The sequence below is a fragment of the Strix aluco genome, chromosome 1, assembly GCF_031877795.1.
Source record: "Strix aluco isolate bStrAlu1 chromosome 1, bStrAlu1.hap1, whole genome shotgun sequence".
Taxonomy (NCBI): domain Eukaryota; kingdom Metazoa; phylum Chordata; class Aves; order Strigiformes; family Strigidae; genus Strix; species Strix aluco.
Genome location: NC_133931.1, coordinates 119684315 through 119709377, shown reverse-complemented (window position 1 = coordinate 119709377; position 25063 = coordinate 119684315). Strand labels below are relative to the sequence as shown.

Below are 25063 nucleotides of genomic sequence, written 5' to 3'. Positions count from 1 at the left end.
GATGTAGATAAATATCTTAATCTATTTAAGGAAAAAAGATTCTACAGGATTGTTTTTGTGTATTTATATACACACACATATCAAGAGATATGCTATAAACTCAATTTAAACAACCAATTTGTCAAGTCTGTGATTTTCAGATACACTGTATTGCCCATTACTACTTTAAAGTATATTTATATTCTATTCATCACACATTAGTTTTGTTTTCACACTAGTAATCTGACTACTATTTTATCACACTTCAGACTCTGGCCACTAGACAGATCATGCTCTCCTCTGAACCTGGTTTACTGATTTGAAACACTGGAGGGGCAGAATTTAAACTCCAAAAGCTGTACTTAGATCACAAACCAGAAGAACCATCAGTTTTGTCCCTAATACATTTCCAGCAAGAACAGTCATAAAAGAGAAAAGAATGGAGGATGGGGAGAAGGACCTACTCTAGGACATCATGGAGAGGAAGCATGAAATAAAGCAGGAGAACAAAGCTGCCCACAAAGTCTAAAAATGCAAGGAATATTTTTCAGAAAAAAACAAATCAGAACAAACAAAACAGGTGGTGCAGGGAAAAGTACAAAATATATTGGAAAATAGGAGGATTAAAGTAATTTGATACCAGGATAACATTCTTTGAGGAAATCTCCAAAACATCCCAGAGTCTGGGGAATTTATTAGGTATATGCATCTCTCCCTACCCGACTCCTACATTAGCCAGGTTTTATAATTTATTTCCAAAGCCATAATTCAAAAGGGCAAGGAAAACATGGTTCTAGAGACTCCTTACAAAATGGTGAACTTTTGAAGTTTTTTATAAAGAAATAACTACATCACTTTACTTTCTATAAAAAGATGACATTTAATGTACTGACTGATCAAAATTCAAGAGTTATTTAAATTACATTGTAACTACATAAATACCAGTCTTCCAGTGTGAAGAACCCAATATAAAGAGAGATGTTATCCAAGAGTATTCCAATTAAAAAAAACAATTAACACCACATTAAGTTTTCTTATGAGTCAGGTCCTCAATTCTGTAACTCAGGTTCTATGAGATATGATTTGCTGACAAGATGTAGAGGTGATTAGTCCGAGAGTTTTACCAAGCATAAGCAGATGCATCAGTGGGGGTGGGCTGGGTATTTTTTGGATAGCAAATGGCATTTAATTTCATGTGAATTCAAATAAGAATTCATAACATGCTGGGATTTTAAATGCAAACATTTAAACTAACCATTCCCCATCAACACACCTTGTGGCAGAAAAAAATCTGGAATGTAATACTTATGTCAACATCTTTAATTTTAAAAATCCAGATCTTCTGAGTCAACTTAAAACCTACACAATACCTGCTTCTAAACCTTCATATTTCTAAAATCATACCAAGGTAGCATTTGCGTAAGTTTGAGATGCAGTATATTACCACTAGCAATAAATACAAATAAACATTCTATGTAGCAAATAAAGAGATAAAAGTGAAGATGGGCTGTTGCCATCAAAACAGACCATGATGTAAAGTATGGATGACCTGAAGATATTCTGGATTTTCTGAGACAAGTTTAAGATGTCTAGAAGCAAGTTTGTCAAAATAAACGTACCAAAGTGTGCTGAACCACTGCTACTTTTACTTTGTATAGAGGTACTGCATGTCTGGGTCCCGGGTTGTGCTGTGCCTGTTCGATTTATACCCCTGTATAATTTCCTACAGGAGAGTTCGTCATTGTCACTGTCATGTAGGGATGGTGTCCGAGGCCTAAAATGCCGCCATCTACATGATTTGATATTGACTAGTATCTGACTGAGGTCTTTCGAGAACGATTTGTCCGAGGTATTTGTTTCTGAGGTATTGGCAAATTGACTGATTGAAGAGTGTTGTGATGAGGAAAACATTTCCAAATCCAGCTGATGAAATGTGTTATCGTAGTCCGAATGTGCTCTGTCTAGTAGCACCCTAAAACCAGGAAAACAATGCAGAATTATACAGTGGCAAGAAAATACCAAAAAAGTCATCAGTTTGCCATGTGTGCTTGGGGACAACAAAGGGATATAAGTAAAAGAAACTACACAAGACCATTCTAGAACAAGTAACCTCCTCCCCTCTCAGAACAGACAGAGAATGCATGACTATATTATTCTAAGTAGTACGTTTAGGTTTCTCTTCAACTGTTTGAACAGCTGATGTACATCATCATGTATATATATCAAGGCACTGTAACAACATATATAACTTATTATTTTTTTTAATCAGGCTGGAACAACGCTGCTCCACAACGCAAAGAAGAAAAGCTTGAGAATAAAATTGCTTCAGTAACTAAGAAGTTATTCAAATGCCCTCCTAAAGTAACTTCAGTTCAAAAGCCTTACTTCCATATATACGGAATATACCCACAACCATCCCAATGCACTGGCGATGTCACACTAACTTCCAAATCCCCTTGCAAAATCCCAGTAAGAGCCTTCAGCTCCCATTCTGATTTTGCTGATAAGCCAATCTGATTTGCTAATATGTGAAGAGGTTGTAAGCATTAATCTGAAAGCCAAATCATGTTCTTACATTTTTTTCAATTAAAATTTAATACCAATGAACCATTTTCTTAAAGACATCACACAATATTTAAGAAATAGCACTTACACACTACAATTTATAAATTGTTTTTGATAAAGATATACCTCAGGCATTTTTCTTCTAAGCAAGTCCTTAATTCTTTGATATTTCTGACAATGTTTGAAGCTTTACAGTTATTGTCACTTATAAGTATTCCTCCCAAAATTCTCCTCTACAACTGGCAAATCACCAAGTACAGTCCAAACTCAGAAAAGCATTTTCTCAAAAATGTGATTTTTTGCTATTTTTAAATAGTACTATTTGAAGACAACTATGCAAGTCATTTAAATAACAAACCATCAATCACAACTAAAAACATACATGTATTTTCACTTCAGAACTTATGAGTACCACCAATAAAAAAAAAATAAAACTAGAAACATTTAAGAAAACAGTATTAAAAGTGGCTTCCACTACTGCAAAATAAAAATGGAGACATTAATCAGCTAAGGAAATTTCTATCAAATTGAAGTATTTAAAAACTCAACCCCCCGATGTCTCAATTTTTGAGGGTGGGTTTTGGTTTTTTTTTGTTTTGTTTTGGGTTTTTTTAACTTTGCTCTTTAAAAAGATGTCTTACTGATTGTTGTTTGGTTGGTTTTAATTTTGTTTTTAAAACCAACAATTATGTAACACTTACCTTCCACCACGGCCGACCCGTCTTCGTGCAAGCCCAATACACCTCTGGGGTACAGTGAGGGTGGTTAAGCAGTATCTGTAACGCACATCTCCTAATCTTCCCTCTTTAGGGCTACTCCATGGCCAGTTGCCAGGTTGGTCTAAATGAGGCTTAAAATAATTTTAAAAAATTAAACACAAGATGTTTTCCCACAACAATGCTCTGTTTTATGATACTTAAGGAAATCTACTTACAGCATAGTACTGACAGCCTGCTTTCCTACGGAAGGCAAAAGGACCATCAGGATCATTTTCTTCCTCAGCCTCCGAAGAACCAGACAAAACCTTTAAAGAGAGGATGGGGGGTATATGAGGAGAGATATTAGTAAATTCATGAGTTTTACTTCTATTCTTTCCCCAAGAGCAGCACAGAACTCTAGAGGTCCTACCTGGGAGAGAGGTTCTTCATCTGAGCTAGGAAAATCATACTGATTCAAATCTTTAGCATTAAAGACTGGCAGTGCAGCAGGACTTGTCTGTTGAGGAGTAGCAGCAGCAGACGAAGGTAAGACTTTTGGCTTCTTCTCATACTTTCTTTTGGGTCTAATAACATCAGGTTTATCTTGCTGCAAGAAAAGGCAGCATAGAATTACACACATAAGGAAATTAGATTAAAACAGGAGTTTTACAGAACTCCTGTGTAAGCAAGCTAAAAAGTGAACTCATCTCTCCACCATCTTGACAGCAATACAAGTAGTCATTTAATGAATATCTGTATTTCATTTCCAGTAATTGAAACACTTAACAGGCAAGGTGGAATCAAGCACTGTTTGCTCAATCTGTGCTAGATAAAACACTAGTAGTTAAGATACAGTACCACTTTGGAGAAGCAGACTAAAATATATACAGCGATCTCCATGAGGTACTCTTTTTATTTTCTAATGTTTTAAATGAATAGGCATTTATGTAGTGTTAGGGGATTACTAAGTACCAAACAATGCTTTAAAGGCAAAAATAGAAGTGAGACTTCTCAAAGATACCTAGACTCTCAAAATCTTCTAAAATTTAAACATATTTCCCCATACTATGCAAATTCAAGTTTAAGCGCATTGCCCAGGTTTCCAAGAAACAGATTTCTTTCATGCTGTGAGACACTGCATTGGCCCAGCATCACTAATAGCTAAGTACACTCCAGCAGTCTCAGCAACAATGCTCTACTATCAGTGCAAATATTCAGTGATTCAAGCCACCTTGTCAGATTCAGAACAGCCTTTGGACGTTCTTCAGTTAAGAAGTCTTTGTTTAAAACTCAAATTATACCTCAGCATTTCTCCTGTGTTACCTGACCTATTTATTATGCTCAGTTGTTGGCACTGTGGCTAAGATTTTATGACACAAAATTAAAGCCTGCAGGAAAAAAAAGTGCTGGTCAGCTTTCAAAATTAAGTAAGATTATTTGATACTTTACTTAAATACAAAACCAAAGATATACATTATGCTGGGAATATCAGTGGATCATATTTAAAAAACAAAACAAAAAACAACCTTCCAGATTAAAACAATCACGTGAGTTTAGAACAAGATATGGGTTTTACCTCATTAATCCTATCTTTGTCCAATATCTGGGTAATAAATACAGTTTTTTTCAGGATATCCTCCTTTAAGGACAGTATTAGAGAAAATTGCTCATATCCCCCAGAATAAGAATATAATTGCTTGTGTCCTTTTACCTGTACTTCATCTATACTTCCTTTATTTCTGCCTTGAGGAAAGCCAGTAGTCTATATGTTATCATCATAACTCCTAACAAAGCATTTTAGTTTAATTGTAGCTTTGTTAGTCTATTTCCAGTTTCAAAAAGCTTTCCCCCTCCTCGCCTAAAATGCTGTATCTTGCATACATAACAGCATGAACTAGTAACTTGATTACCAACGTTACTCACTTTAACTTTAAATTCTTTCAGTTCCATAGCTTCTTGGTGTTTAAAAGGACTGCTGTTAGTCACAGGAATGATGGGAATAGCATAGGTAGGTTTAATTGGCTGCCGTTGTGCCATGACCTCAGACATGATCTCCCCACTGTAGTCACCCAAATTATACCTGAAATCAGAATTATTTTTTTTAATTTGTTGGAACGTTTACAATGTATGTCTGGTAAAAAACCGTGCAACACAGAGAAACACAGACTAATACTTGCAACTTGGGGTAAGGAGACGTCCAGGATGACAGCAAGAAGTACAGAAAGTATTGCTCCAGAAAAGGGGACTAATAACATGGAAACTTCATTGTGATGACTAATTCTGACAAATAAAATAAAAGGATAACTACCCTGTAAAGCACCTCCAAAAGATAGTAATTTAAAGGAAAGAAGCAGAACTAGAAGAAAAGGCTTCCTTACTCCCTTACTTGGGGGAAAGGTACCATTTAAAAATACACATCTATCACCCAAATGGTTTTAAACAGTGCAGCAGAGTGCCTTATTCAACAATCGTGCCTCTTTTGTGTTATGGAATAGTTTCACAACAAGCAGATCCATGAAACACATCGCATTTCAAGTCTTGTGAAAAGTGCTGAGTTGAAGTGCAGTTTTTCATCCCGAGGGGGGCATTAGAGTCTTTCCTCTATTTAGCACCTTATTTTCGTGAGAAAACTACTGGACAATCTTTGAGATTTTTCCCTTCTCTATTTTTACTGAAAACAGTCAGTGCTTGAAACAAATGCCCCCGGCAGAGACACTCAACTTGTCTCCCTAAGAAGACAAGACTAAAAAGTCAGTTTGAGAGCTTTAAAATACTGACTCAGGACATTTGTTTTCAAACATGGATGCTTAAGCTACAGAAGTCTATTCAGATAGATGTCAAAAGAAGCACTAGCTGGAACTGACTCACAGAACAATATTTTATACTGTACAAAATGCTTATTTTCCTCAAGAGAGTATTAGATCAAGCTTTACTAAAAAAGAACTGCGATAATGAAGAAAAAGAAAAATGGTAATGACTGGCCTTAAAGTTAGCTGCGATTTCCTTAGGCTACATATTTAACACAAATTTCCAAATGAATTTACCCAAAACTACAATCTCTCTTCATATATAATATGTAGGATATATACATACATTTGAATACATATACAGATGTAATAAAACAATGTAGATTAGCATGATAGGTCACTTTCCCATAATAAGCAAGTTCCTAATGTTTTATTTTGCTCTCCATAGCCACATATGAAAATATGCTAGCCTGTAAATGTGACAGTCTAAATACTTATTTTAAAAACTTCTCACTGTTTTAAGTATCTGTGGGAATCAGAATACAAAGTAGTTTCCAAAGCTTTCTGCAGTGGACTTTTAATAAACATTACCTCTTTTCCATAATTTCCAGTGTTAAATGCAGCAACTCTCTCTTGCTTTTTTCCCTCCTCTTTATCATCTCCAGGATGGTTACTGCACGACTCAGATCTCGACGCAGCTTAAGCATCTTCTCATATGATGCTTCATCATTCTTTCGATTCTGTAGATACATAGTGTATATGTCTCCCCACATCATTTAAATTAAACAATCTGAATTAAAGTTCTAAGTATTTATGTGTGTGTATATATATATATATATAAAAAAAAAAATCACATACTAAAACAAAGAGAAGCATGTGCATGTTATCAAAGAGCTACAGCTTACCAACACCCTAGGAGGTTTGGCAGTAGATTTAGTGAAAAATTAATACATTCATTCAATAGCTGTCCTAAAGTAGTTTCTTTTATGTTTTGACCCTTGCAAATTAGAACAACAGAACACCCCAACTTTTACTGTTTTATACTACATAGCAGAATTGTTTCTTTATATAAGATACTTTATGAGAGAGGGAGAAGGAAACGAAAGAAAGCAGAGGGAGATATTGATCTACTTACTTTTCTTGTCTGCATCTTTTCTGTTCGTCTTCTAAAAGCAACATAAGGGTCATTTGTGCTGGAACCATCTCGCTTCTCTTGTTTCACTGCTGGGATAAGAGAGGGACCTCGACAGTTTTTCCTCTTTTTAATCCAGTACTCATACACTTCTCTGATCAATTCATCATCTTCCTTCAGCAACAGCTTGGCCTCTTGCAGGCTGACTGGCTAAATGTAAAACCCAGCACGTCACTTTCACATAGCAAATACAGAGTGTGTAATTCAAATTCTTTATTCAAAGTACCGTTGTACCTGCTGACCGCTGCCCTTTTCTAGTCTGTCTATCATCTCCTCAAATTGCAAAGGAGAGATGTCCATTCTTTTCTTCAACTTATTCACAAAGATCTCATCTTCCGAATCCAAGTCATAATCCGGCTGCTCAGCATCCAAACTAAAGGCTAAATCATACAGTGAAAGTTAAAGTTAGTTTTACTACAGAGATGTTTTGTTCTAATAGTGTCTGGAGTACACATCAGATTCTTCTACAGAGAAAACCAAAATTATTTCTTAGAATGTTGTGGTAACACCACTTCGAAGTTATATCTAGTATTTTAATAAAAAAAAAGTTACACCATTAAAAATAAATGAGGATTAAAAGTTGATTATCTATTTGACTATGCTTTTGTTAACCAATGAAAGCTTACTAGTGGTCAAACCAGCTAGCAGCTTTCTACCTCACTGCTTTCAGTAAGAAATTTTTAGACTAGTCAGAATTTTCAACACTGTCTAGTATTCTGCAGTTTTTATGTATTGTATTATCAACAGTTAAGACTTCAGCCCAAACACACTTCAAAGCACTTCTACAAACGTATGTGCAGACCGTATTACAATGAACTTACACATATTCTAATCAATGATCTCTGTGATGTAGACAAGTTAGACTAAACTGGCCCAGCATGGTTTACCCTATGTAGCAAGGCATCTTCACATACAAGTTATGTTTTGCAGAACACAAACAACTGTTCTGTTTTCCACAACATCCTATGAAAACGAAGCATTCTGCATTCAAAACAAAATCTCCCTAGTTCTCATGCTTCATTCAAGTTGGTTTAGTTCATAAGAGACACAAATTTCTTCCCATGTACCCATCTGGAAACACATTGTGAAAAGTGTCACTTGCTTTTAGTAAATAAATAGGTAGAATACAATCCAGCTGAAAAATCACCATTTCAGCTGTTAGACCACTAGATAAGGGAAAGAAGAATGAAAAAGTATAACCTTAATATCATCATGGAAGGCTGCCAGTATTAGTCTTTTCATTTGCTCAGGAGCAGAGCAACATTTTCTGATCTACCTCATCTTCCACTGGCTCACTGCAGGGGAGTTGAACTAGATAACCTTTAAAGGTCCCTTCCAACCCAAACTATTCTATGATTCTGATACTTTAAGCCATTACTGAAGCTCGGACTGATATATAGAAGTCTAACATTTAACTGAATTAGGCATGAGATCCATTTACATAGCACCAATACTATTTTTTAAATTCTATTAATTACACCATACAACAGAATTCTGCAACAGATTATATTTTTTATGTTTTCAAAAGTTATCTGAAGTAATGTGGTACTCTCATCAAGGGTCACGTCCATACAGAATAACTGCTATCTTCCGAAAAAACCAAAATCCCAACACATTTGCAAGTCATCAAAAAAATACCTACTTTTAGATATAGAATACTTCCAGCTGGCATAGGCAAATACTACTGCTACTACTACTACTGCCATTTCTGTTTGGCTTCCCAATCCATTTTACTGTCCTATTATCCTGGTCAAGCTTCAGGGGACAGGTTTCTTAACTATGTATTATATATGCTCCTCTGAGTAGATTTGTCTGGCCTTGCTAACAAACCTAAATTTCCCTGCAAGCTCTAACTACTGAGTGTTAAAGAGGACAGAAACAGGCCTTTGAGACTACTAAATTTAAAGTATTAACACACAGACATAGACTCAAGAAGGACATCTATTTACTTCTCGATCAAGAACTAAATAATACCTCTTCAGTAAGAAATATGTACTCCTTTACATGATGGAAAAAATTAATTCGCAGAAGTCAGTCTTGATGCAAGCTCAACAGACATTTAAGAGTAATCTCTTGAAATCATAGCAAAATAAAAGTTCTCTATGTAGACTTCAATGAATGAGTTACTTTACTTACGCTGTATATGAATCAGCTGCTTTGGCATTTTAAATTCTCCAGGATATATAGATTCATAGTATGCAATGTTACTTTCTGCTTCTGGAACCGGTATAACCATGTTATCCCTCTTCTCTCCATATACTTGTTGTGCTGAGATAGCCCGCTGGAGATGATGTTCCTAGGGAGACAAAAAAAAAAAAAAAAAAATTAAAGATGAAAATCTGAGAAAATATTTTCACAGCTGATTTTTTGAGCTGATTTTTTAAAGTTGAAGGAAGTCTATTTCTTTGCCAATGCTCTCATTCCAAATCCCTGAGACCAGACGTAAGAAATCAATATCACACCCTTGACTCAAAATGCACTCCACAAACCATGCGGCTTTTCCAGTAGGTGGAGCTCTCCCTCTTACACAAACACACACCACTTCACATACTAAACTTAGTCAAGTTGTATGTTCTTGGCACATCAAACTACATAAATCCATCTTTACGTATTTCTGGACAGACACTTAAGATTGATTAGACATACAGATTACAGCAAGGAGCTGCAGACAGCTATTCACTCTGGTATTATTCCATATTTGCTACGGCCATTTATTGCCAGTGATGTCAGAAAACCAGAAAGAAGGCCTGCCATCATCTCCTATTAAGAAGAGAAGCAACTATTTTTACCCAGACAGAAAATGATTCCTAAAGACATTCTCATTTATTGCAATGCCTTCCATTATCCTCCTTTTTCACCTCCTATTCCGTCAAGTAAAGTTTATTATTAAACTATAAACCGTGAGGGTGAGAATAATAACTTTTAGAAATCTGCAACTGTTTTTCAAGCTTAAAAGTAAATTACACGTTACTACAGCCCAGCAAATTAGTAACATTAGAAATTCTAGTAATTTTCTAACACTGCTATTCAAATGCATTCCATTCTTGCTGTGATGCTGTCGAGACAGTAAGTAGTATCAGCAGAGTTCATATAGAGTTATCAACAAAACCCCACACAGTAAGATATGTACATGTATATCAATGGGTATTTTTACCCTAGTACCAAAGCTGGTTTCTCAAGTTTCTATACTGTTCCTTCCTAGGTGCTCAGTAAACCAGTGCTGCATCCGTTGTGCTGATACAGCTGTCAGTGAAGTGCTATAAACCAATAAACCAGATTACTGAAATACTCCAAACAGGAACTGCAGCAAAAGGGTGGCAGGGATAATCAGTTTTAATATTGAAGTACAAACATTTCAGTGTTCTTGCATATGATCTTATTAAATCTTTGTCTGACTTGAATTTACCCCCTCTTCGGCACAATAAAAGCAATTAACACCTAACTTTTAAAAAAATCAAGAAAATTATAAAATAGGCTTTATTGTAAACTGCAGTCAGCGCAGCCTCAAACTAAAACCTGTTTCAAGCTATAATTCTGCTGCAAGGAGTGACAGGATTTTAGCCTATCTTTACCTTCAAACAAGCTTCATACATTTTTTTTCACATCTGTCCCATTAAAAAGTTTCTTCATGAAAAGAGACTAATCTTGAGAACAGGACATATCATACAGTTGTGAGTAAAACTCACTGGACCAATTCTGATCCTCTAGCATTTGCTAAGTGCAGACATGTATGTCACCTAGGAGGTGTGGCACCTAAATTTGTTCTTGGTATGGTACAAAATAATTTCTTTTCTACCTTTTAGTGAAGACACCTCAAATTTATGTAAACAGTAATAATTCTTCAGGATTTTGTCCCAACAGCTACAACTGTTGCAAACCAGGGAATTAAGCTTTATTTCCATATAGCACAGTAGGATTCTATATCAAACACATAACAACAGCCAATGTTTTTTGAATAACAGCAAAGGCTTACTGTTTTTATAATCATACAAAGAATTCCTGGTGCATTTATTGCAACTAGTGTTTTCAAACACAAAAAAATTGCTTTATTTCAGGGAAAAAAAAGGGGGCTAGAAACTAAATTAAGATTTCAATTTCTCTGATCCATATCTGATATGGAAATGGTCACTGCTTGTTAGTACCAGTAGTCCATACTTACTTCCCAATAGGCTTCAGTAACAAGTACTTGAAGAAATCTTAATACTCTTGAATCAGAAGCACAAATCATAGTTTTGTCCAACTTTCATCCCAATTACAAAAATACTCAGTACTTAAGCAAGGGTGTTAGTAGACCCACATATTACAAAAGCAACTGGATAAAAGTTCCTCCACTGAAACAGGTAAACTGATCAGCTCTTCATATCTGTTTCATCACAAAAGACACTCCACTAAATAAAAGAAAATAAGCAGACAAGGCAACTTCCCCTTTATGGGAGGTTACATGCACCAAGTTCTCACTTATTTGGACAGAAATCTGCAACAGCAACTTTGCCCCAACTTCAACATCCCAGCTGGCAGCTCAGCACATCTCTCTCTCCTGACTACATATAATCATGTGTAATTGGTAACTCTGGAAGCACTCATTTTTAACATGAAAGCACATTAAATATCTACAGTTAACTAACCTACTACAGCTTGCAGTTTCTATTCTGCAGTCATTCTCCAATGCGATTGCACAGCTGATTACTCCCACCCAAATGCAACACCTCATTCATCAGAAACCATTAGCTTTCCATCTAAAAGTGCAGTGGTTTTCTCAGCTTGTCAGATGATTTTGAATTCCAAATCCTAATCAAAAATGCTGGCTGCCCTTCTTGATTTAATATGTAAATGCTGTAGTAAGTCACTCCCAAAAACACCAACAGACATTTAAAGACAGATGTCTTCAGAAATTTAACAAATTGACTGTTCATCCATTCCCAGACACAGTTTTCCAACCATATATTTTCACTATACAACAGTTTCTATAGTAGTTTATGCTCACTGCATAACAGAGCAGTATCAAAAAGCCTTTTTTAAAAGCCAAGATGCAACTATCTACTAGGTCCCTTGCCCTGTCACAGAAAGAAATTAGACTGGATTAACTGGGGTTTGTTCTTGAAAAACTCATATTAGTTGTTCACAGAGAGAGTAGTATCTTCCAGGTGATTACTGGGGACAAGTAACTTACATTATCCATATTCCTCCAGGAACTGCAGTTAAGCTTGCTTATTTGTAACCTTCTAGCTCCCACCTTTTACAGGGTTTTGGTTTGGGATTTTTTGAGGGTTTTTTGTGGATTTTATGTTGGTGAGGGTTTTTTTGTTTGTTTGGGTTTTTTTAAAGAAGCACTGTTGCAGTCCCTTTTTCCCTTCTCCTCTGGGTCACCATCTGTCCCTCAGAAGTTCTCAAACAGCTGTGAAATTATTTTGGACTGTTTCTTTAAATTCCTAGCATGAATTTTAGGTGAGTTAGTCAAGCTCAGAGGCTGTAATTTGTCATGTTAGAAGGAAACTCATTTAACAGTTAGCTCCCACCACAAGGTGCAGTCTTGTGCCCCTTGCTGTCATCCTCTATATCACCACTGCCTTATGCCAGACTGAACCTATGATGACAATTTAGGGAACCAAATCCACAGAAAGCCATCTCCCTCCCGTTACTTCCCCTGAGAACACTTAGAAACAATTATTCTTCTGACAAATTAGCTCCTTGAACTTCCAGGGCAGGTGGAGGAGGCAGTGGGGAAAGGGAGGAAGAGAGAAACATGATTTCCTTTGGTAGCAGCTAGCCATTAACCTGGCTTAGCTGCATCACTAAACTAAAAACCACCTTTTAAAAATGAATACCAAGGGCAAAAGAAGATTAAGACTCATGAAAAGCTATGGCAGATAAAACATTTCAACCATCTCAGTATCAAATACCATCAAGGTTTCATCTTACTACAAATATTTACAAACTATTCTTTTCGTATTCTTGCACATTGGTTGCTACATGGGTCTCACCTCGTTCCTCTTTTCAGACCAACCTTTCATGTAAATATTAATTGTTCACATATTATTTGTTCCCATTCATCAGTTTCCACTTCCAGTGCATTCAGACCGCTGTGTTAAGTTATCCTTCTTATTGAAACCACATTGGAATAGCCGTAGTTCTCTTACAAAAAAACCTCAGTTTGAACTACTGAATGACACAGGAGACTTTGCAGTTTCTTCCCTCTCTCTCTCAACCAGATTCCCTCAGATCTTTCATACCTACCCTGTTTCACAACACATACTTATTGCAGGTAGTTTATTATCACTGAAACTGCCTTCCACTTTTACATTTAACTACTTTCAACTTATCAGTCAGGCTTATATCCAGAAAAGCTTCCCTCTTCAGTTGATTTCTCTGCCTGGACATAAAAAACTATCAGAAATTCAACTTTGGGAGTTGGTTGTGCTGTGATACTAATTTGATCCAGTACTTCTAGTATGATGGTACTGTTCATACCCTCTACCTTGTACTACTAATGCTCATCCAAATTTGTGTTTAAAGCTATTCAAAGAAAGAGTTAATCTAAAACCTAAAAATCTGCTTGCGTGTGCCGTCCGTCCATGTCGTGTCGTCCCCCCCGCCTTTTTCCATCAGTTTAGCTTCCTACACTGGCTCATCGAGTGGTCAGACAATCCCAGAGTCAAAGGGATGCAGCTGGAGAACTCAGCCCAGAGACAGAGGGGGCCTGAGGAAAAGAGCAGCTTCATCACTTTCTGCAACACCCAACCAGTAACACGAAACTGCAACCTTATTCATCCCACTATATTCCTGTCCAGGAAAGTATGTGGACAGTTAAAATTCCAACACATCTCAGACTACGCTGCTAGTTGTTTAAACAAACAAAACCACTTTCCTCCTTTCGAATTTTTCCTCCAATTAGTCTACAGGACAAGCCCACCAAAAACATCAACCCTTCTTCTGACTACTCAGGAATGTAGCAAGGCCTGATGTACTTAAGAAACTTCCTAAGAAAATTATATATCAACACCATTCTTTGTTCTGTAGTCTTTCTTTCTATTAATTTTAAGATATCAAGTTTGTCCCTTGTATCCACTCTTACTGTATCAGTATGGCCATGCATGTTCCAAAACATCCAAGAGTCAAAAGATAATCTAAAGCAAGTTGGCAGCAACAGAAGCACTAGGGAAAACAGGAACACAGCTGCGCAGCTCTCACTGCAGCCTGAAGGGACTGGAACTTTTGTTCAGTTCTACTTTGGGGGGTAACAGGACCTCTCTCAAATGATAATGCAAGGACACTGGTGTAATTCTTCAAAACAAGTTTAGTACTTGCATACTTCTTGCATTTTTAGCACACGTTAAAAAAAGCTGTATTACACAATAATTAAAACATAAAAGAAAGGATGCTGTAATTGTGGTTGAACCTGACTACAAGTAGGCACTCATGCCTGCAAGCAAAACCAAGCAGAAGTGCAGCAACTGAAAGCAAGCAGTATTTGCCTTCTTCCACATTTTGGTAATACTTGGTAAGTTTTTGGCAACATGACTGTCGGATTCCAGTTAGTTTCTCAAAGAAAACTGGCACTGGAGGAGCACAAAGATTTCTTTGACAAGATACTTACTCTGCAGCACACCTTGGAGTCTACATTCAAAGTAAGATAACCGCAACATAAGACATTACAAGACTAAGTGACATAATCCTGTCATTAACAGTTGAACAAACCAAAAGGGTCAGAATGCACATTATCGTTTTAGAAAGTCAATCGAAAAAAATGTTACTACAGTGGCAGTAAGTGTAGCTTCTTAAGAATGAAAGAAACAATCCACTGTTTTGTAATTTGATGGTATACTACTTCAAATAATTTCTCCAAATTATTCCAGATCTCTTAAAATAGATTATCATTTAAGGCACATCTGCTTACGGAAATGACCAGAACTGCCAACTCTTAAGTCCAGTGTGTACAGCGGAGCAGAAAGTCTCCAAATTCTCAAAGCCTACCCTAATGAAGGGAGTGCTCTCTGTTGGAGGAAGCAAAAGATGGGGTGGCAGAAGCAGCCACACAGAGAAAGTGAAAAGAGTTTTTTAAAATATTGGTACATATAAAAAGGGCACAGGAGTGAGTTCAAGTCTGTGCACATCATAATCACATCTCTGCCTCTGAAACAAAAAATACACAAAAGGACACTACAATTGATTCTGTTGTTACTGGGAATCACGTCAAACCACTGTCCATCTACTGGTCTTCACGGACCTGCTGATTTACATCAGTATGACTGGGGAGAATACTCTCATTCATCCCCTGTCCAACAGACATGCTTTCCAAAGTTACCATCTCACAGCTCATACTATAATGTTCAAGGTATCAGAACTAAAAAGGATACCATTTTCAACAGGTAGTTGTCAAGAAGCATTAGGTTCACAACAGTTACACTAAAATAGATCACAGTTAAGACAGAATCAAGGACATACAAGTATACAAACTCAGAGACCTGTCTTTTTTATATACATTTTTACCTTCTACCAACTTGTGATTCAAAACTTTTAGAAAAAACCTAAACACACAAGAATAATCCAACAAAATTGCAGCTTATCTTAAACACAAACACATTACTATGATATTAAGATGAAATAAGAAAACATTAGGAACTAGAAAAATCAGTAGCTGTTAATTACGTCACCCAGAGGTGATGAACTGGTGCAAGAGCAACCTGATTCTATGCTATAAGGTAAAGCTTTTTGGCTGCTAAATTCACAGGGACAGTATTGTTCCTACACCTAGGTTATCTCACATCAGCAACATTTATTGGTGGAAGGATAGTGAAGGACAACACAGCAAAGTTGCTAGGAGAGCCAGCTGCACGCCAAGACCATTCAGACTAACTCATGCCATAACATATGGTAGGGACTACTGAAGCACTTCAGTGACCTACTGCATGCAAATGACTCCCCAACCTCCCCCTTTCCCTGACTCAGTGAGCTATGGGACATGTATCCTGTCTCTCAGCCATATGAGGATCTCAGTAATCTGCATGATCAGGGAAGGTGGCCTCTTCAAAAAGTGATGGCCAATCTACTCTAAAGGAAATTTCTCCATAGATCCAATCCAATAAATTTGTGCACAAAGACAACAAAGGAATTAAACAACCAAACTGGTTCATTCTCTTCACCTTCTCCTCCTGTTACCAGATCTTAGTTGTCCTGCAACTTACTAATCAGACATAATTTATATCCAAGATAAGGAAGGTCATGGAGAGTGGTCTCAGACAATTATTTTTTTTATGCCACCCCTTATTCCTCACTCACACTATTTCTTCCTCTTTCCTAGAACCAGTTCAGGCATCAGAAATAATGTTTCTGTGGGACTCGGGGGGAAGGGATAGTTACCTGCCACTGCAACAGAAAGGGCTCACCCAGGGACAGGCAAGCACCAGTAATGCTGCAAGCAAAGGTATAGAATGCACAGCCAAAACACAGTAGCCATCTTAGATCAACATAAACTGTTCAGATGCTCCAGATTTCCTTTGCATTTTTCTTATCTTTAGGGCAGCAAGCGGCTCTAGTGGCTTCTAGTATGACTGAAAGCAAAAATGCTCAGTTCTTCCTGAACAACAGGCTTCACAGCTTATTACAGAAGCACACCATGCACTTTTTCTTTTCCTCACATGCATATCCAGTCAAACCGACTGCATGCAAAACAGCAAAGACATTGACAGGCTTGTTACAGCATCTGTTTCCAAACAACCACTAGTGAAGGGCTCCAAACTTGACTGAAGTCATACTGATGAGGACAATCTGATCCTGCCTTGCAGAGCACAGAAGTCTTCAACAGGTATTCTGGCACAAGATCAGTGCCATACACTGACCCTTGACTCTGAGGTAGCACAGCCAAACTCCTGAATACCAGCATATAGATTTGACCTTTGATAACAGCAAAGCAACGGTTATGTTGGTAAGCATAAATGCAGCTTCTACCCTTTTGACCTCAAGTACATGAATATCCTATGTGTTAGCAATAGTTTAAGTTTGGTCACAACAAGCAGACATGATCAAAACAAAAGTGGTGGGTCAAAGCAGCGTTATGTCATTCCTTGCTCTCCCCCTGTGATGGGTCCGGAGGAAGATAGTAGATCACGTCACCCCACCACCCCCCTCCCCAGTCTGGCCCACAAGCAATTGTAAGGCATCTTTCTATCATGACTACTAGTATATATGGACACAGGGTAAACATCTTCTCACATCAATTTAAGCTGCCTGAAGATTCACCCAAACCATGTGGCTGTAGATCTTCCCTTCTGAGCTCAAAGATACCTCAATGCCCCGAATCATTCTGTGTAGTAAACTGTTTTCTTGTTATTACAGCAGAGCTTAAAACTGTCCCTTCATATTCCAAACATGGAGAAAAACTATGGAGATCACTTCTGTTAATCAACTGATGTCAGTCTCACGAGTAGTCAATTAAGAAGGATTCCACTGTAATTAGTATAATAATTAGGTCTCTGCTACAAATGCCAACTTAAAATAGCTGCATAAGATTAAACAACAATTGCTTGGTGAAAATGTGATCTAATTTACTTTTAAAAATACGTGGGTTTGTAATTAACAGACTATCAAGAAACCTTGCTAATTATTAGACTTTTTATCTGGAACACTGGTTAGAAATGAGGTCAGCCACACCATCCTAAGCATTGTAGTCGACTGCTTTCCCCATGTTCAAATCAGACACTTCTAAGAGTATGTAAGGAATCTGTCCTTTTCTTGGAAAAGTCTTGCTTCTATATTCATGGACTTCCAGCACCAAATTACTTGCAATTTCTGGAAAATTTTCACCTGCTATGCTTGTTCAGTGAACAGTGGTAGGGAGGTGGAGGACACATAGGGTATTTGACCCAGAAGTCTAACACTATTAGTACTAGAGATCACGACAACACTAGAGGAAATGGAGAATGATTTACTGTCCTATTACCAGAAGACTGAAAAGAAATTAGGTTTGTATTTTAAATCACTGTGGAAAACAGACAGAGATGAAGAAGTTAATGAGATTGGCTCAAGACATGCTGGGGAGAGTAACATACACAAACTAGGAACCCCGGGAATCAGGGAAACTCTAGTATTTAACACAAACTACATAGTATAGTTCACAAACAGAATTAACACCTCAATCTTCCCAGGCACAAGCCCTGTTTGGACTGTCATGCTTTAACCCCAGCCAGCAACTAAGCACCACACAGCCACTTGGTCACTCCCCCCACCTCCCAGTGGGCTGCAGAGGAGAATCAGGAAAAAAACCCCCACAACTTGTGGGTTGAGATAAGAACAGTTTAATAACTAAAACATAGTAATAACAATAATAAAATAGAATAATTGTAATAAAAGGAATGCAATAAAAATAGCAAGAGAAATAAAACCCAAGAAAGGACAAGTGATGCACAATGCAACTGCTCACCACCTGCTGACCCATGCTGAGCAGTGATCCAGCCCCCCAGCCAACTCCGCCCCCGCCCCCCCCCCCCCCCTTTATATACTGGGCATTCATGTTCTATGGTATGGAATACCCCCTTGGGCTAGTTTGGGTCAGCTGTCCTGGCCATGCTCCCTCCCAGCTTCTTGTGCACCTGGCAGAGCATGGGAAACTGAAAAAATCCTTAACTTAGATAAGCACTACCTAGCAACGGCTAAACATCAGTGCATTATCAACATTATTCTCACACTAAATCCAAAACACAGCACTGTACCAGCTACTAGGATGAAAATTAACTCTATCCCAGCCAAACCCAGGACACTACCTAAAAAACACTGAAGTGACTTCGCTGCTTTCCAAATCGCCACTGCACTCATCCATTCAGAACAGGACTCAGTATCGGTTTGAAATATTTTGTTTAGGAATTGCTAACAGCTCAGTACTAGCAGAAGGAGCTATTCCACCTCCTCAGCATTGGTAACAGCCATAAAAATTTCCCATCTTTTCCTCTGTAATCACTTCGGCTCTCATGGAACTCCTCAGCCTATGCAGCCCTGTAACCAGAGGGGAGTTACTCTTAGGCAAGTCTTCTGCAGTGAGCTACATCAGCTCACAGACATGTAAAGACCATAGCAAGTTCTAGGAAAACAGTGGAACTGCCTCTTCTCAATACTACCACAGTTAAACCAGCTCAGCCCATCCCATGTGACTGCCACACAGCCACATTTCACAAGATTCCAGACTTAACTGCAAACCTGCCAAAGTCCCCCTTCCTTACCACAGCCCACTGTTCCAGCTGCATCATTATAATTTGTGAGACTGCAATGCATCAAAACGATTTCAGTGATCTGTAGTAGACAGAACATAGTTTAATAACTAAATAAATTCCCCCTAAAAAAAGGATTCTAATGAACACATTAAGATGCTTTTAATGTATTACTTAAGCAGTCCAGGGCATGACCTCCACCCTGAAATCAGACTGCTAACACAAAATGAACTAAGATTTGATACAGTTTACAAGAATACAGCTTTCAGGATACAGTCTCAGAGGAAAGAGAAGAACCTTTAGAATAGCCTTTCATTATCAGAGGTTTCAGCTATAAAGCCATTTAGGAGAGCCCAAATAAATCTTTATAGCAAAATTATTTTCCCCTTGTATGGGGAAAATGGAAGTGAAACTTCAAGATCATTTCATCAGTTGACTAGTAATAGAATTGTATCAAGTTCCCATGTTAAAAAAACAGACGCAGTAGCTTGCTTAAACATTACTGTGCACCAGCAATACTGCATAACAACTCAAATAATTTTGGTTGGCAGAAGCTGTACAACTGGATTCCAGCATTTTTTATTAGTTACAGGGACTTGATACTACTGTTAACAGTACTGAGCACTGATTAAAAAAAGCAGCATCATTTGAATAACAAGTAACGTGGTAGTCCAACTTCACAGCAACCGAATTTCTATTCTGTTTCACTACTCTTCTGAACAATAGTAATACGCAGATGCACAAAGGGTTGCGTGTTCCAACACAGACAGGTTGCCTCAACTATTCCAGTTATATACAGTAGAATATCATAAACAGCACTGGGTGAAGTTAACAGGTAAGTTATATTTAGACAGAAAATTCTGAGAGAAATTTAGTTATGTCAACTTCGGAAAAAAATTTAATCTACCACTTCTTCCATAGGAGTTGTTCCTCAGACCAGGTTTTCAAATGATCCTCATTAAACCATTCCTTTTCCTTTACAGTTAAAGCATATCTCAATTTGGATCCATTAATCAACTCAGCAGTAGTACAGAGTCAAGACAGGTAAGGCAGAGAAAAACACCAGGCAAGGGAATAAAGCTGTAACAAAGTCTGAGAAGCATCTCTCTCTCTCTCTCTCCAGTATTAAGTCTACTGAAGGCTTCAAAACATCCCCTTCCACAGGCCAGACTGCACAAACTGCAGAGATCAACAGCCTCCCAGATCTACATATGCTCAAAGATTCTGAAGAAGAAACAAGTCTAAGAACAGGATTTGGCTTCTTTTGTTAAAAAGCATTAGGAACAGATCTCGAAAACAGTATCTAGAGCTACTATTTCTCCTCTCAGAACTTGCAGTAAGACCCTAAAACTTAACATTACCTGGAGCTTAAAGGTCAGATCTCTAAACACCAAATTGTGCAACTACTCAAGTCCAAACTGGTTGACTGGGCTAATCCAAATGCTAGACATTACTAGTAACCAAACTCTTCACAGAATACAGAAACATTTTTGGAAACTAACTGCAAGACAAGTGTGGATTTTATCACAGTGTCACTTTGTCTAACACCATCTCAAGACGAAGCCCACGAGCATCCCTACTGAAGACAGTAAGAACAGCACAAAAACCACAGCCGTACTTCCACAGCTGTTCTCTCCCTGAGTCACAGGATAGCAGAGGCTGGGAGTGCAAGCCACCTTTTTAGTCTTTGTGTTTGTTTAGTAGTCTGGTAATTTTTTCTATGAACTTTTTAGTCCAGTGTGCACTATGCAACTCAATGTTAATAAAGAAGTTTGAGAGATACCCAACACATACGTAACATTATTTTTGGTTGGGGAAAAATGAAAGTTAACAAAAATTAATAACAGTAAAAAAGATAAATCAGTGAGTGAATGATAGGGTTTACATGGGGTCTGTAACACACAAAACTACAACTGTACCTTCCCAGAAGATTACTTCATTTACAGCATTGTCAGGTTTAACTACCTCTTCTGTACAGTTTCATTATCTCAAGCATTCACATTTAAATAGTAATAGAACTTGATTGATATTTATACTGAACATTATACAGTATTCAAGTTATGTGGGGACAGCAAAACATCAAAACCATTACTAAGAAAACCAAGTATCAACATTTGCAAATGTGTTCATTCATGAGTTAAGGCTCAGCAGATCATGTCAGACAACAAAAAAGAAGTTTGCCATAACAACCTAAACAATCTAAGCACCTTTAAGTCACATGTGCATTCCATATGAAAAGCTCATGTATGACAGTTAAGTTTAAAAATTCAAACTAAAGGAGCTTCCAGAGCATCACCTTAAACTATCAAGCTTATTTCTGATTTCAAAAAATAAACAAAAAAACCCCTTTGAGCATTATCCACTTCAGTGCTACAGGGAAGAGTCTGTAGAAAAAGCACAGAGTGAATCATAGTAACAACTAAAAGCTAGTCTGCTGAACAAGCACACTTTTGTAGACACCACAATATCTGCATTTTAAGTACTTTATTCCTCTGTATAACACACAATGGAAATAAACTGTATAGTGATGAGCAGAAACATGCACTGCACAAAGATGTACAGGCTGGCAAAGAGTATACCCAACCTTGCCTTTGAATAGCTGTCACATTGTCAATGGTAGCAAAGTTCCCATCTCATATTCCTCCAAATTACAACTCCTGTCATAAGAAAAAAAACAACCAACAAATTGCTGTTTGTAACTCTTAGTAAGAGAAGAGGCTTTGCCATGTACCAAGACAGCAAGGTATCAAGAGAGTTGCTAAGACATTTCAGAAAACTAAAGTACCCCCCCTCAAAAGTACAAACGCTTGAAAAGACACTCAAGAATTATCCTGCATAAGGCATCTAGTAAAGAAGAAATCTACTTAGCAATTAGTATAGAACTAAGTTTTGTCAAAATATGTTCATGAGAACACAAGTAAAACCTATCAATACATTTCAACTAAACTGGCTTAGCTTCTGTATTCACAACACACAACAGATCAGAATTTCAGGTCTGATGCTACAAAGGTGGAAAAGTGCTGCTTCAGCAGTGACAGGTGCAATACTGAATAACTTAAAATAGATTTTCCAAAGATTACACCACTGCGATGAGCTTATGTATGTATTTCCTGCTGCAGGTGTCAGTCTTCAGTTTGTAAATCTACAGATTTAGACATTTTTCTTGGCTTAGAATAAACATTGCTACATTTGAATGCACAAGGATGCTACCCTAGAGCAGAGACCTATATTAGGCTGAAAGGCTCAGACTAAATACCAACTTAAAAGTTTCCTGATCAGTAAAAACGTGTTTTGAATGACAAAGTGCTATATACACTATGAGTCAGGCGCCAAAACATTATTCTTTATAGGTCAGCTATTCTTGGTGTCTTGTAATCTCAATGCTTATTTAGCTTGCCTTTAAAAACACAAGACTGACTAGCATTTCAAATTTACGACCTTTTATGTGCAATTAAGGCTGGTATAAACACTGAACAACTAAGGTAAAAGACAATAAAGCCATATGGAGGAGAGAAGGAAAGAAGGAGTAACAGAGGTGAATGGGAAAGGTTTACTATAAGGACAAGCATTTCCTTAATGCTTCCAAGTTCAATGCATTGTAAGTGTCATTCTTATTCCCTCTGTTCACACAGTGAGAGTTAAGTGTCTGACTGAGACAAAACAGGACTACTGGCTACTGAATGTGGTTTACAAGGAGACAGCGTCAGTTAGTTCAGGCCACACAGTCAATTTTAGCCCAGCCAAGTTTTTTTGTTTTGGTCCACACCTCCCCCCGCCATGAAGTGGTATTTTAATACCTTTCACTCACACAGCATTCAGGTCAGTTTATGATTATTTTTTTTTTTTTAAAAAGAACACAACCAAACAAAACCAAAACCCAACCCCAACACAAAACCCTCTCACATTTCCATCATTCCTTAGGATTCTACTCTTCATGTCTACTGCATCAGTAAAAGCCTCTACCTGCAACACAAATTAAGTACACCTGATCTCTCAAGGAACAGGTACATGTTAGTTCCTCCACCTGTCATAAGCAGAACAGTTGAACCCCATCATGACAGTCAAAACAGAGCTGCCTGCTTCTCCATTACATGCGCAACTGCAGACTGTTACTGATTACTAATGGGCAATTTCTGGCTGCACAGGAATAAAGTTACAGCAGTATTAGTATCCATGATTTAATTGCCTATATATCTATTAATATATTGAAGTGCAACAGACATTTTAGAGACTGCTTTGTGCCCTTCCCAAACACTGAGTCCAAGAATATAGCCCACGTATCAGCAGAGAAACCCATTTATAGGACTTCAGAAAATACCCTATTATGCTAGACATCCTACCTCTTCCTCTCAACCACCTAGTGCCATGTAAAATACCAGAGGTTGCAAGTGAGATTTTGTACTTTGCATGAATTCATCATGTCCCTTCTGTGCAAGGACTGTTTTAGCTATAGAGCCATTATAAAAGACATCATATCTTGAAAAACATCAACTTGACAATGCATACATTCTTAGAACAAAATTCAGAGTTGTTAATCTTTTAAATCACCAATCAGTGTCTCAGTTTCATACCACTTACCACATTAAATGGTTTGATCATTCTATACAACTTCTGCATTTTTCCCCTATGCTGAAAACAAAGGACCAAACAGTAACTGATGAACAGAAAGCAAAATCAACATTATAATGCAAAGTGAGAAAAACCAGGGATAAACATAAAACGTGTTGTTAACAAGAAATTCTAGCAGAGATTACAAAGTACTTGCCACAGTTTGCTATCACAAAGGTCTCTATGGTACTTAGGATCACACTTAAGCCCCAATGTTGAGGGGGTAGGCTGCTTCTCTTAGGTTTATCAACACATCACTGAAATATGGCAAGAAAGGTCTTCAAGACTAACACTTCAGAGCTTTTTATAGTAATAGGTTGAAGACACCTAAAAGGTTTTTCAAATCTTTCTCTTTTACATCTTTGGGTATTTCTGACAGCACACTTGTTCTGATAACTACTTGAAGTTCTCAAATACACGGTATTGTATGGCTTTTTCCTTAACTAGGTTTTATTCCTTTCCCAACTGCTAAGTTAAGGGGAACTACCCAATGAAGCACTGTTAGCTATCCACAAGACAATATATTCCTACTTCCTCCACCTATTCAGTATTATGACAAAGATTTGATCAGGTAGAGTCAGTTCAGGAACTGTAAGCCAAAGATGATGTTCTCTCCCTCCCTGGAAATGATACCGCTGCCAAAAGCTAGCTTAGGACCTCAAATTCCAATTCCACCTGTGCATACAGTGCGCCATCTGCTCAAGTGGTGGTCTGATTTCCTTCAAATCCTCAGCAATACATACTGTCTACCGTTCTCAGCTAATGTAATTCATATTTAACACACGTGAAAGAATGAAGTAAACAATTCAGAGTACACATCTTAGCTACAATTTAGCTCTACAACCATCTGAAGAGAAACGACACCGCAGGCTAACACATACATGCATACTCACTCTCCCTGTTAATGGTGAGAATAAACCACAAAAACAAGACAAACATCCAGTATAAACATAGAAGTGAACTGTACATACACTCCTCACCAGAGTGCAAGACAGTCTGGGATAAGAGAATCTCTCCAGCAAATTCATTGCTAGGTCTTCCCCTTTCCTACTAACTAAAAAAAAGTGCTTCTTATCC

The 25063-nt window shown here is 37.6% G+C and overlaps 1 protein-coding gene across 8 annotated transcripts in view; it reads right to left on the bottom strand.

Moving 5' to 3' along the window:
- The window catches only part of EPC1 (enhancer of polycomb homolog 1), a 67195-nt gene that overhangs the window by 13626 nt on the left and 28506 nt on the right, over positions 1-25063 (bottom strand). For all 8 annotated transcript variants that reach the window (XR_012624166.1, XR_012624167.1, XM_074832713.1 and 5 more), the window contains 9 exons: positions 9318-9477; positions 7416-7561; positions 7125-7331; positions 6581-6729; positions 5166-5322; positions 3673-3849; positions 3479-3568; positions 3246-3394; positions 1599-1951 (listed from right to left, as the gene is read on the bottom strand). Coding sequence is in view for 6 of the 8 variants with exons in the window: in XM_074832684.1 (XP_074688785.1) it covers positions 1599-1951; positions 3246-3394; positions 3479-3568; positions 3673-3849; positions 5166-5322; positions 6581-6729; positions 7125-7331; positions 7416-7561; positions 9318-9477 (1588 nt within the window). In the remaining 2 variants the exon portion in view is untranslated. The remainder of the gene's footprint in view (positions 1-1598; positions 1952-3245; positions 3395-3478; positions 3569-3672; positions 3850-5165; positions 5323-6580; positions 6730-7124; positions 7332-7415; positions 7562-9317; positions 9478-25063) is intronic.